This window comes from Ursus arctos, unplaced genomic scaffold (genome assembly GCF_023065955.2).
Source record: "Ursus arctos isolate Adak ecotype North America unplaced genomic scaffold, UrsArc2.0 scaffold_4, whole genome shotgun sequence".
In the NCBI taxonomy this organism is placed as follows: Eukaryota; Metazoa; Chordata; class Mammalia; order Carnivora; family Ursidae; genus Ursus; species Ursus arctos.
The window spans coordinates 5304800-5318655 of NW_026623056.1; the positions used below are offsets into that span (position 1 = coordinate 5304800).

General features: G+C 46.8%; 1 protein-coding gene across 9 annotated transcripts in view; it reads right to left on the minus strand.

Annotated features, from left to right (window-relative positions):
• TNIK (TRAF2 and NCK interacting kinase) overlaps positions 1–13856 on the minus strand; it is a 475440-nt gene that overhangs the window by 84630 nt on the left and 376954 nt on the right. For all 9 annotated transcript variants that reach the window (XM_057306485.1, XM_057306490.1, XM_057306488.1 and 6 more), the window contains 3 exons: positions 11628–11803; positions 7033–7099; positions 3157–3361 (listed from right to left, as the gene is read on the minus strand). In XM_057306485.1, the coding sequence (XP_057162468.1) occupies positions 3157–3361; positions 7033–7099; positions 11628–11803 (448 nt within the window). The remainder of the gene's footprint in view (positions 1–3156; positions 3362–7032; positions 7100–11627; positions 11804–13856) is intronic.

Consider the following 13856-nt stretch of genomic DNA (forward strand, 5'->3'; position numbering starts at 1 on the left):
CAAATGACTGGATTAAGAAGATGTGGTCCATATATACAATGGAATATTACTCAGCTATCAGAAAGAACGAATTCTCAACATTTGCTGCAACATGGACGGCACTGGAGGAGATAATGCTAAGCGAAATAAGTCAAGCAGAGAAAGACAATTATCATATGGTTTCACTCATTTACGGAACATAAGAAGTAGGAAGATCGGTAGGAGAAGAAAGGGAAGAAGAAAAGGGGGTAAACAGAAGGGGGAATGAACCATGAGAGACTATGGACTCTGGGAAACAAACTGAGGGCTTCAGAGGGGAGGAGGGTGAGGGGAATGGGATAGACCGGTGATGGGTATTAAGGAGGGCACGTATTGCATGGTGCACTGGGTGTTATATGCAACTAATGAATCATGGAACATTGCATCAAAAACTAGGGATGTACTGTATGGTGACTAACATAACATAATAAAAAATTATTATTAAAAAAAAGAAAATATAGATTAAAACAAAACAAAACAGGGGCGCCTGGGTGGCTCAGTCGTTAAGCGCCTGCCTTTGGCTCAGGGCGTGATCCCGGCGTTCTGCGATCGAGCCCCACATCAGGCTTCTGTGCTGGGAGCCTGCTTCTTCCTCTCCCACTCCCCCTGCTTGTGTTCCCTCTCTCTCACTGTGTCTGTCTCTGTCCAGTAAATAAATAAAGTCTTTTAAAAAAACAAAGCAAAACAAAATAACACAATGCGCCCTCTGGAAAGACTCTGCATTAACTGAGGACGTAGGCTCAAGGGCCGAAAGTTCTTATGTTAAAATTAAAAAAAAAAAAAAAAAAGGAAAGAAAAAGAAGGAACTGCACGTAAGTGTGTGTGCGCGCACAGGCATATTTGCATTCCTGAGTATTTGAAATGTTCTGTGGGATGACTGGGGATTTTCTAGAGTTTACATGGTAAGTGCCTTTGGCTTGAGAGTAACGGTAACAATTGCTAGGCAAGGAGCCTACGAACTAAGGCAAATGGTCAAGGTGGTCAAGGGTGTGAGGCTCCAAGGAGGTGGTGGCCTTCGGAAAGACTCTTGGAAGGAACAAACCACAAGGAACGAAGCAGGAAAGGCAGGATGTGGGGGCAGAGCCTGACAGGACACTGCTTAGGTGAGGGGAGAGGTGTGACCAGAGTCCAAAGGCATAAACGTGGGGTCCAACCAGCGGAGGCATCTGGTTCTCAGGAGAACTGGAGGAAAGGGCACAGCTCTCGGTCGAGGGCTTGTAAAAGAGGCCCCAGCTGGCCTGGCTGGGCTGCCGAGGACAGCAGGGCAGAGCTGCAAGGAATCTCAGTTTGTGCCCAGGAGGGGGACCAGAGGTGGGGCAGGCACCCGCACAGCCACGCTCCAAGCCTCGCTTCTGAGAGCTGCCCGATTAACACCCACCCCTCCCTTCACCTGCCTCCGCCTGGGCCTTTGAAGGTCTCTGCCCCACAGCACCACAGGGACTCTGTCTACTACAGTGTCATTCTCAGGACAGAAGATGGTGAACTTCAAGCTTCTCATGCACTGAGCATTCTTTGCCCTAACAATACGACAGACTTATAAACTTAAATTGCAAAGTGTTTCGCTTGCCTACTGCTGCTTGCAGAAGCCTACAAGGTCCAGTTTTGAGGATCACAGTTCAAGGCTTTGATTACTTATCTATACTTCCCTTCTTGGGGCTTAGGTGGACATTGAGATCAGATAGACCTGGGTGTGAACACTGTGCACTTACTGGCCCTGTGACATGGGACTAATTACTTCCCCTCCCTGAACTTTGGTTTCCTCTGTGTTAAATGGGGTTTGCATGCATTCTGCATGAGGGGCAATGGCTACAGGCAAAGAGAGAATGATAGTAGATGAGATCATGGACATAAGCAAAGAACCTCACCCAGGCACATAGAAGTCACTTAATAATTGCAACTGCTGGGTCTTATTGTTGCTGGTCTGCATATGAGGACCTAGGAGGTTGATGGGATTTTACTGCAAACTGGAACGGAGGTCCTCACTGATTTCAACCAGGGATGCTGGGCCTGGATGGGCCAATTAAAAAGCAATCTGCTCCTGGTGCCCACAATCCACCAGCCTCGAATTGCAGCGGCCACCCGACAAAGCAAGTGAATTGCCCTAAACCGTTGATGAGGAGCAAGATGGCGTCTGGGAACCCCGTTCCTGTGCAGTTGGTTAACCTCTCATCTGCCATCCGGCTTTCCCAATAGCTATGCTCTCAGCTGCCTAATTGTCTAGAGGCTTTGACTTATCCGACAAAGGAAGGCGGCTTTAACAACATCAGTAAGGCCACAAGGCTGAGGGCCTCGCCCAGGACGAGCCACGCAGGACAGTGTGGCCGGTGCTATGGTTTCCCACACGGGTGGCAGCAGTGTCCGCCAGTGAAGGCCAGGGCGGCCCTCCAGCCGGAGGACAGGCCCTGGATACTAAAGGGTGTGCGGAAGGCCTTGGGACGTGCTTTCCCCAGGGTTCAGGGGAGTAGCTAAGGAAGACCCTCTTTTCCATACTTGACACTTCACTCGCCTGCCTAGTCACTGTGGTCTAGTTAACGCGTACGTACGACCTCTCAGTCATGGACTCATCTATTCCTGGATGAGTTCGTTCATTCCACGAATATCCACGAGGCATCTCCCACGTGCACAGCCCTGTTCTAGGCGCGAGAGATACACGATGGAGAGATACATCGGGGATAAAACAGACAAAATCCTCTGTCCTCAGGAGCTTACGCTGCAGAGTAAGACACAGGAAGGTCCACAGAGAGTACGTGTGCGGGAGGTAAGAGCTATGTATAATAAAGCAGGGAGGGCAACAGACATGCTAACGGGAGGGGTGCAATCTTAAGTAAGGTGGTCAAGGAGGCTGCACCCAGGACGTGATATCTGAGTACTATCTGAAGGGGCGGAGGGCTTTACCTGCTTTTCCGACTGACCACACCAAGGTCACGTCACACCAAGGTCACATGGCCACTCTTGACAAGCAAAGGAAGTCCTTTGCTTGTAAGAGCACTCAGGCCTCATCCTCTTTTGCAAGTTAAGGTGTGTGCTTCCAGGGGACCCCAAGTCCCACAAGGGGGGGACCCCGGCACAACGCTGGACACCCAGGAAGCGATGTGGCCGAGAGATGGGGGCTCCCCTGGGGCGCAGGCAGGCCCTCACCTCCTCCAGCCGCCGCCGCTGCTCCTTCTGCTCCTCTATGCGCTTCTGGCGCTCGGCCAGCAGCTGCCGCTTGTGCTCCTCGTTCTCCCGCTGCTGCTGCTCCAGCTGCTGCCGCCGCAGGGCCTCCGAGCGCTCCTTGTTGGCCAGCTGGAGCCTCAGGAAGTCCCGCCGCAGCGTGGACTCCCCCGGCAGGTTCAGAATGGAGCTGCGGGAGGGAGACAGAGAGATGGGGAGCCTGCGTGTGGCGGGGGCCATCGCTACCCAGGCGCTGGGGGCGGCCGGCCCGGCAAGCGGCTCGCCCGTAGGCCAGCACAGGCTCTCAGAGCCTCCATTACTCACAGTACTCAGCCCCAGAGAAACTGAGTCAAGGCGACAACAGAGCAGTGTTCAGCCTCCTTTTCAGTGTGACCCTGGGCATACACACGCGGTCACCATCTGTAGAGAGACGTCACCTTCCTGGTGTCGTCACCTCTCTCCAGCACCGTCCACACTGCTCCCTCACCCTTGTGACATGCAAAGATCTGCTTCTAAACGTTTTAGGGAGTGTGTGAGCCCTCGGGCCTGGATCAGCTGACTTTCACATTGAAGAAAGGCATGAACAAAGCCAGCAAGTGAAAGGAACAACCGGGAGCAGCAAGGGGGCATGTTCTACCAAGAGGACATCACTGTCCCCGCAGCATCTCCACGACTCCTGGCACCCAGCCCCAGGAGGCAAAGGGCGGGCTGCTCATGTAAAGACGTGATAAGCCAGGGAGGGAAAACATCTGAGTCAAGGTCACCACAGAGCAGACGATGAACCCACACCTGCCAAAGTCAGAGTTCAGGGCTCATCTCACTGCACCACGGTTAAAGGGAAGTGACATGGTTCGGCTCTGGAACAGACGGTGTAGCTAGGACTTCAACCCAGCTCACTGATTCCTAGATTCTGTTGAAGCACCGTGGGCCTCAGTTTTCTCATCTGTAAAATGGTAGCTGTGCATCATGTATGTGTGTGTGTGTGTGTGTGTGCGTGTGCGTGTGCGTGTGTGACAGGAAGAAAAAGAGGACAGAAAACACCGTAAAGAAACTCCACCTACTTCCCTGGTGATCTAGGGCTGCCCTATTCACATCTCACTCATAGGAACAACTCAGTGTTAGAGTCTTGGTTTGTGCATAGCAGCCTAACAGGAAGGTGGGGCAGGCTTCTACCTGTTCATGCAAACCTAGCCCTTTTAATCTTTCTGGCGACTTCCACTTGAAATAACTCCGCTAAATAACTAGTGAGCCGCTTCTGTGTCACAGGCACCGTAATAGGCTCTAGCGGATAGGCCAGTAGCTAAACAAATTCCCTCTCTCGTTATCCTCTTGTAGGGAAGAGAGACAGACAAACGACTAATCTCACATATGAACAGGCTCTACAGAAGATGTAACAGTTTAAGAGTGACAGTGGCAGGAGGCTGGGACGAGGATTAAGGGTTCTGCCTCAGACTGGGTGATCAGGGGAGACCTCTCTGAGAAGGTGCCAGATGAGCTGAGACTCAAATGATGAACAGTCGGTCCCATGAAGAGGTAGCGGAAGAACCTTTTGAGCAGAGAGAAAAGCAAATGCAAAGAGGCCTGTGGTGGGAACAGGTGGGGCCTCTCTGAGGACTTCCCAGAGCAGAGTGAAGGAGAGAGGTGGCCCAGGAGGAGGCCAGGGACAGTGGGCAGACCTGGGGAGGCACATGGCATGGGAATCACACATGGAAAGGTTATAGTCAGGAGACTGACGTGATGGGATTTGTTTGGCTGCTGAGGGACAACTGTCTACAGAGGGCAGGAGGTCAAGCAAGTCCACCAGCTGGGCTGCTGCTGCAGTGGCTCTGTAGGGCGGGGCGGGGCAAGGGGACAGAGGTGGAGAGAAGCACTGGTGGCAGAGTTAATGAAGCCTGTTGATGGATCCAATGTGTGGAGTGAGCGATGACTTGCAGGTTTTGTCTTGGCACCTGGACAGTGATGGTGATGCCAGCTGGGGAGGTGAATGGCGGGGGGAGCAAGTCTGGTGGTATTTGACAAGGGGATCATTCTGTGTTGGACAGTGTAACCACTGTGCTGTGTGACTGCCGTCTATGTGCAAAAATGACATAAAAAGGCTTCGTTCACGAGGTCCTAAAGACAGTGCTTGGATTCCATGAGCACACCCCCTCTAAAACTTACAGCTTTTGTGTAGAACACTAAAACAAACCCCCAGTGACAGTGCCACAAGCTCTGTGCAAAGGCGGTGGGACTTAGGGAACCAGGCACAGGAGGAGGCTCCATTAATATAAACTGATGTTGAATCAATGTCAGGCGATTGGAGCTGTAGTAGTGGCTCAATCATTAACTTGGTGTGTGGCTTGGGTGCCATCTTTGGGCTCTCACCCCATTTCTAAAATGAGATAACCACTGTCCCTTTCTACTTTTCAGAATGTAATGAAGATGAATTACATGGGTCCATAGACAGGACTTGGAACATAATCTTCAATGTGATACAATGACACGTTACAATTATCGCAGCGTGAAGACATGGCTAGGTCAGCTCGCTAAGAGACTCCTAACACGCAGTTTGGCAAGTATCAGTTAAAACAGGGCTTCTCCGTTCTATAGAGAGTGATCGCAGGGCCGACATGACATCTGGGTAAGCTTTGGAAAAAGAAGAATAGTACGCAACTTCTCCGAGAGCAGGGCATTGGTCCTTTGCCTTTATAAGAATATTCATTTTCCATGTCACCGCTTGGCAAACATCATCTTTATGCAGCTAAACTGGAGGCAGCCAATGCGTAAAGTATCAGATGGAAGGAAAAATTCTCCTTCAGTCTTTGACCTTGAAAATTCCTGTAAGCAGGTGTAGAGAAAAACTGGATGGCCCTGTAAGTCCCTCCCCCTTCTGGTAGTTTAGCAGTAATCCAGCTTTGTAGATCTTGAGTTAACTCCGAAAAACAAGCCACTAGCTTGTTCTAGCAGCAATGACGGAGCTGGCCCCTCTCCTGAGCAAGCAGCTCTGCCTCAGCAGTACGGGAATTACTTCTCCTGGACCACTGGAGCCCCCTCCTTGGAATGGCTAGAGGACGGGGACCCATTTCGCCAGTGAGCCTTCTGCTTGTGCGTTTTCCCCACTCAATCTCACTTCACGTGTATAGGGCACTGACCACGGTGTATGTGCCTCTCACTCACCAAACTGCCACAGCTGACTTCTCTCGTGCAAGAGAAATCCTGGCAACGTGAGCACACTAACCTTAATTATTCATAAACAGACTGGAAGGAAGTCAGAATCAATGTCAAGTGAAATTCAAAACACACGCATCATAGCGATAAAGCAACATTGATCCTGGAGTCCAACATGGGACAACTGGAATGAGCATGAAAGTTTCTAGTTAGGATTCCCCTCTGGAGTGTGATTTGATTTCCTGGAAATCATTTCCTCTTGGATTAGCTTGGGGTGAAAATACCAAGACATGTGACAAGGACAGTGGCTGCCCAAATGGGCTTCTCAAAGGTATGGAGTAACGAACTGAATAATTTGAGTCCAAAAATACCACTTAGGTCTCCTGAAAGTTGCAGTTTTAAGGCCTTTGAGTCTTGCATTACCCAGATAACTGCCTCCTACCCATTCTACACGTTACATACGTGGGGAAACAAGGTCTTAGAATAGAGACCATAAATCTTAGGAGACAAGATAAAGAATATGCTGATTTCCACATTTTTGTAAGAGTCTGCCTGGGGACATTTTCCCAAATTAATGAGTATGTTCATGGGCAATAAATTAAATAAGACCACCTTGCTGGATTCTTAAAAATGAACCTATAAATCAAAAGGAAGTTAGTTTCACACAAGCACAATTCAGAACGTGAAAATAAGACTTGGCGTTTGCTCTCCTACCTGGGCTCTCCTGAGTCATTCTCCTCCTCCTCTTCCTCACTTCCGCTGTACTCATACTCGGTCTCATCTAAAGAGATACTCACAGAATGTTAGTGCATAAAAAGATGCCATAGCTCAGTCAATCCCATCCCCCTCGTTTTATATATAAGTAATCTGAGGCCCAAAGAGTTGTCAACAATGCTGACCTGGGACGGGCTCCAGGCCTCCTGACTTGTGACCTAACAGTTCCCACCAGCAGAGCTGGATTCAAGAACGTGGAATTCACATCCAAGACTGTCCCAGCTGACTCTAGAGATCTGTCCCTAATGCCTGCTGTTCACATGAAAGTCAAGGCAAGGAACTGAAAAATAGGTGTTCGGTTTGTATGAACTCCCATTAGAGGATTATCTAAACCAATCTTTTATTGGCCCACTATTAACTTATTGTCTGTATTAATCATTTTTTAAGTAAGAACCCACAAATTGTCTTTAGATATCTTGATAAACACCAGAAAAAAAAACTGACAGCGTGTGCTATTAGAAATATAGAGTTAAATGATCCACTGGGGACATTCATTTAATTCAGTAATATGTTAAGCAAGTTAACGTAATAATGAATAAGACTGAGTCTTTGCTTTGGAGGAGATCAGAATCTAATGGGCGAGATGGACAAATAGGTAATCAGATCTGCCATGATTATTAAGAAATTAATCTTTATTGGGTGTCTCCCATGCTAGTCACCTTACTAGATACTTTACTTATGTTCTCTCATTTATTTTGCTAAACAAACCTTTAACAAACTACCCACTTTTCAAGCAGACACTATTACAAGAGGTTAAATGATAGGACCAAAGACTTATTAATAAAAGGTCGATCAATCTGGGATTTGGATTTAGAATTCCACCCAGAACTTTCCCAACATTAAAACTAGTGTTCTTTCCAACATATTATATACTAAATAGAAATGTATAAAAAGAGCAATGAGATATCAGAGAAAGGAGCAAGTTCCGTTGGTCATAATGGGGAAAGGGGCCAGCAAGTCTTTTGAGGAGGAAATGAGCTGGGCCTTGCAATGCTGGTGGCCCTGTTCCAGGCAGATGGCAGCTGAAAAGGGCATTCTAAGCAACATAACCATGTGAGTAAGGCTGACAGTAGTGCAGGGCATGACATGTTCACGGTGAGTTGTGAGTGGCTTAGATGTCTGGCTGTGAGAAAAGCAGACGGAATGAGTAAGCCCAGCATGTCTGATATGACTTCCTGATTCTTACATATACCTTGCCGAGGACTTTTCTGTGGGCAATGGGGAATTTTGGAGGAGCTTTAATTTTAAGCAAGGGAGGGTGTCACATTACTGTGATCCTTTCACAGCTGTGGGTTAGTAATTACAACCTTGAAGGCATTTGTGTAGCCCTAAAAAGGAACTAAAACTGCAATTTGGTTGTGTTACCACCAGGAGGCAGCACCTATGACACTAACTAAACACTTTGCCTTCCATACTCTTGAGGCAATAAAGGGATAATGAAAAGGAGCCAAAAGCACAATGACTTCAAGTGTATTTTTTTTTAAATCACAAGTCAGCTTCAAATATTTAGATATGTATGAAGTTTTCAGGCAACTTATTTTTTGAGTATTATTTCACCAAAATGTAAAGGACCTTCATAAAGTGTTTCAATATTCCACACTGAAAGTAGACTATTCCAAACTTTCCTGAAATGAATCAACAGAGAGTTTGAAATAAACTGCAGAAATTTTATCTAGCAAAGGAAATTCTAGCAAGGGAAAAAAGCGCACAATTAATCCAAATATTTCTACTCTCTAGGGTAAAACCTTCATTTGTCAGGCCCTTGAATTGTAATACTTCACCAGAATCTGGTCTTATTGCTTTTATATTACTGGCATAAATTAGCATATGTCAACATATCTTCGGGAAAAAATAATATCAGGTTAAAAAAATCATAAATCAATTCTCATTAAAACTGTTTGATTGTACCAAAAGCTGGTCTTAGAGCTACAGAGAGAGTGTGAAAGTATTAGAGGAAGTAAATTAAGTCATTTGATGAAACTGAGCAAATGGAATGAGACCTCGCTTGATCAATACTCTTTCTGGGGAGCAGACAAAAAAGAAGGCTTCTGATGGCTCTAACTGTAAACAGAATCAGGTTCCTTACGTTACCAGGTCACTCTTGAGTTCATCTGCTACCATGAATCTTACTCTTCTACTCTTCAGAGAAGGAACACATTAAAAATAGTCTACTGTCATTGAATGGGGAGCTCTGAGCCACAATCCAGCATCTGTGCCCCCCAAATGTGAAAACAACCCAAGGCACAAGCTTTACCCATTCTACTCGCAGGTCAAAGGCAAAGAGGTCACGAGTTGTCAGAAAGTAACTCTGAATTGTGCTGGAAAATTATAGGTCAATAAGGAACTGTTTATGTAAGAATAGCTAATATTTATTGAGTATGTTTATATGCCAGACATTGTATTAAACATTTTAATGCCTCCTCTCATTTAATCTGCGACAATGCCAGGCGATACTGATTACTATCATATCCCCTCTCTTATTCTAAAGATGAGAAAACTGGGATGAAGTTCACGTAACTATTCAGGGGGTAGAGCTAGAATGTGAACTCAGAATTTGAATCTGGAAACAACAGGCCCAAAGAAGAAGAAACTTCCCTTTCCAAGAAGTCATCTTTAATGGTTGCATGTTTGATGAAAAATCGGTCCTGGAACCTTTTTTTTTTTTTTTTGGAGGCGTGGGAGGGGAGGGGCAGGGGGAGAAGGAGAGAGAGTCTCAAGCAGACTCCATGCTCAGCACTCAGCACGGAGCCTGACACAGGGCTCGATCTGACAAACCTGAGATCATGACCTGAGCTGAAATCAAGAGTCGGATGTTTAACCGCCCGAGCCACCCAGGTACCCCAATCCTGGAACTTTTTGATCTTGACTCACTATATCTCTCATGCCTGGTTCTTCCTGGTTCCTCCAATTCCCCTCCCAGCTCCTTCCGACAGACACCTCAACCGTCTCCACCCACGAATAAGTGGAGATGGGCCTCCTTTTTTTAAAATTTTTTGTTTTGTTTTGTTCGGGATTTTTATTTATGTATTTATTTTCCAGGGCTGTCATAATTTTATGTTCCATCAAAATAGGCAAGGAAGCTTCACTTCCTATTTAGCACTTGAAGTAAACATAGTTTGATCCCCAAACATTTAACAGTGTATCTTTTTTTTTTAATTGAAGTATAGTTGACATACACTATTTTATTAGTTCAGGGGATGGGCCTCCTTTTTGGCTTAGCTTCATAACCTCCTACTCCTGAGTGGAACCTGATCGCACATTTCCCTGAGCTCCGGAGGCTGGCAGCCAGGAAAAAACTCTTCCTGTGAGCCTTCACTGAGGGTTTCTCCTCCTGCTCAGGCCTCTGCGGCTCTTACCTCCGCCCAGTCTTGACTCACATTACTCACCGCCCACCCCACACACCCGCCCATACCTTACCACATTACAGACAGAAACTGCAGAGCAAAGAAGGGGATTTCAGATAAGAGAGCGCCCCCCCCCCCCCCGTCCTGTGCTGCCCACCCCCTCCAATGCTCCACCTGGCTTGGAAAGAACAGAGGAGAGAGAACGGTGTCCGCGACAGAAGCGAGGAAAAGCACACAGCCATGTGCCTCCCACCCTTGGTGCCTGGCCTTCGCCTTTCCTCTCCACTCCGCACATGCTTGGTGCTCACCTCGCCAGCCCTATAACGCCTCCTCACTGTCATCCCTCCTCCCCCCCAACCCTCTGCTCTTCCTGCCTCCACCCAGGGAGGACTCACCCCGTCTGTCCTCTGGATCTTTCCCTTCCCCGCCCAGTACCTCAACCTTCCCTACCTCCCACCCACCGAGGCACAAAACCTGCCCCCGACCACGTGAGTTTTCTCCTTGGTCAGGAGGCTAGATAAGGAGGTCTGAGTCTCTATTCAAACAACCAGGATACAGCCCCAGGACTCCAAGTTTGCCTCCTGTCCTTTCCAGTGATGCCCTGAAAAGACAGTGTGGTACAACAGTAGAGCTATAAGGGGTGAGAATTTTGACTCTATAAAATAAAGAAGCACATTAAATGATCTTCCAGCTCAAAGTTCAATGCTCCATCTATCAAGTCTGGCAACTCTGTGATTATAAGAAAATTCATTCTGACTTCTGAAACAAATTCGAAATGAGCCTCAGAGCACAAAAACTTAAATGTTGAAGACTGGAGGAACAGAAAAATGTCAACTAAGTGTTTTTTTTTTTAGGTTGTCTTCTGTCGGTTTTTAGTCTTTAAAACATGAATATTCATGTGAACTAAGAAAATCACTTGTCATATTAAACCACTTCATAGTATTACTCAACATGACTTTTTGTCAGTGCCTGGAAAAGGTAATATGCCTTACAGTTCTAGCCTTTCATGAAGATTCCATTTCACAGTCTCACTCCATTGATGCCTGCAGGCTGCGAGCTCAGAGGCAGCCCTTCACACTAAAGAATAATGCAGGCCCAGCTGAAACCCCCACGGCCCCTCCAGATGTATCAAGAGCCCACGACCCACTCCATCTTTTGTTTCCTTTGCGGAAATACAAACGTGCTTCTCACCTTTCTCTCCTCGCTTCTTCTTTGTTCTGTCAATATGGTCCTTGAGTTGAATGCGGACCTGTCGTTCATTAGGTTGGTCTCGTATAAACGGATGCTTCATCAATTGTTCTGTTGCTGGCCGCTGGCTGTGATTCTTTACCAAGCAGCTCTCAATAAATGACTGGAATTTCTTTGACCTGCCACACGAAAGAGATGAATCCACAGATAAAAAGACGATCCAAAGAAAAAGCAAACTTCCATTTTTTAGAACACTACAATGAAAAAAAGAAGAAATCAGGTTCAATTAATCAACACAGGGATCAACCAATCACAGAGTAGGTCTAGAACTTTATTAGGCACCATGGGGTTCAAAGGCATCATCACCATCAACACACAATTCGGGCGATGTATGGGAGTTACATGCATAAAAGCATTTTTGCACAGTTTAGATATAATATCACACAAGAGAACAAAAGGAATTGGAGAAGAGAAAGACCTTGGTGAGAGTCATATCTGGAAGGTCTATTGTAATGCGGGAACCCGAGCTGGGCTTTAAAGAATGAAGGGGAAATCACTCTGGGAAGACAGTTCAGGGAGGCAGGAAATAGTGAAAAACTAAGGTTGGGGCTGAGCACATGACACGTCGGGGGACGCTGAGGTAAGCTGTCTAAATGAGGCAGGAGATGCAAGCTGGGGGACAGCAAAATCAAGGCTGGCTGGGTAAGGAGGAGTACTTTCTGTAGAAATGAGAAAGATTCTTACTTGGTAAAGTGAACTTGGTTAGGTAAATTTTATAATTAGTAATTTCAAAATTACTTTTGAACTTTGTTCTCCAATTAATAAGAACAGGGTGTATGTGTATGTTTGCTATCAACCCATGGACTTGGAAACTTAGGGCTAAGTTCGTACCCAGACGCGTACTTATCTCCCTCTAGAAAGGCACTATTTCCTCAAAGATAAACCCTGTGCCAAAAAGGCACAGGGCAGGGGAGAGCTGGTGAGAGACACTATAGCAATGAGTAAGGCAGCAAGTCCACACGGTGGTAGAAATGAACGGTGGACTTTAGCTATGATTCATGAGTTGGGCATGCATGTACTTGCTAAGAGTTCTAAAAAACTGTCCAGCATCGTCAATAATTACTTCACGCCTATATAGCATGCCTTTCTGGTGTGCTCCACTGGCAGCCTGGCACATCGCCCTCAGAGACCTTAGGGGAACTCTGGTCACCCTCTTGAGGTCCCCACTCTGCTCAGAGCAGGAGGGAATCCATTTTGTGCTCTCCGTCGCCCTCCTGTGGAGCGCTGTGGAGTAACAAGATCGGATCCCAGAAGCCAGCTATCCCGGATCGGCCACAGACTTCAGGCTTGAACGTAGTCCTCATCACACAGAACACAACTGTGAGCATATTCTTTAAAATTCAAATGCAAGAGGGCACTCAATGCAAGAGGGCACTCACAGATGCACCACTCTCCACTTCGGCCCAGGTCAAAGCAGTTTCTCATCTTAGTCCGTGTTTTTAAAGGACTGAATTATTCCTATTGTTTCCTCCTTAAATTTCTAAGCTAAGTTCAAGCTTTTAAATTATTTTACATAGAAGCAGAGGTACCCTGCTATGCTTGGGGTCACCCCAGGATCAATCAGGATCGGCCACCCTGTGGACTGCGGAAAACAGTAACAACAGGGTAGACGTTCTATGCACCTTCTTGCCTGTCCTTCCGCCCAGACCCCTGCTTCCTCGCAGCAGCGTCTCCAGTGTCCACGTGCCTGGGTCATCTTTGCAGCCAGAGCACACTTCCTGCCCTCATACGCTTGACCGAAGGAATGCACGCATGGCTATCAGATGTGAGTTCTGGACAAGTGTGTGAAATGGCTACCTTGTGAGGGGCAGAGAGGGAGGTCTGGAGAGGAGATAGTATAGAAAATGCTTTCTTTTTCAGACCCACCAGCCGAATCCGTGGAAGCACAAATGTGGTATCATCTAAGGAGACCCTGTGAAATAAACCGTCATGGAATAATGGGCTGTCCTAAGCAATAAACTGAGGAGAATGAGTTAACCTGCATAAGGAAGAAGGCAAATTCCACACCGCACTTTTCTAGGTAGAAAATCAATATCGAGAACATGAAAACAAAAACAAATTAAGACAGGGAGCTGTTAAATATTCATGAGAAATGCAAATGAAAGCTCTGGGTTTTTTTCTCCTGCTTGCAACTAGAAGGAAGTGCTTTCTTTTTATAAAGTGCTCAACTAT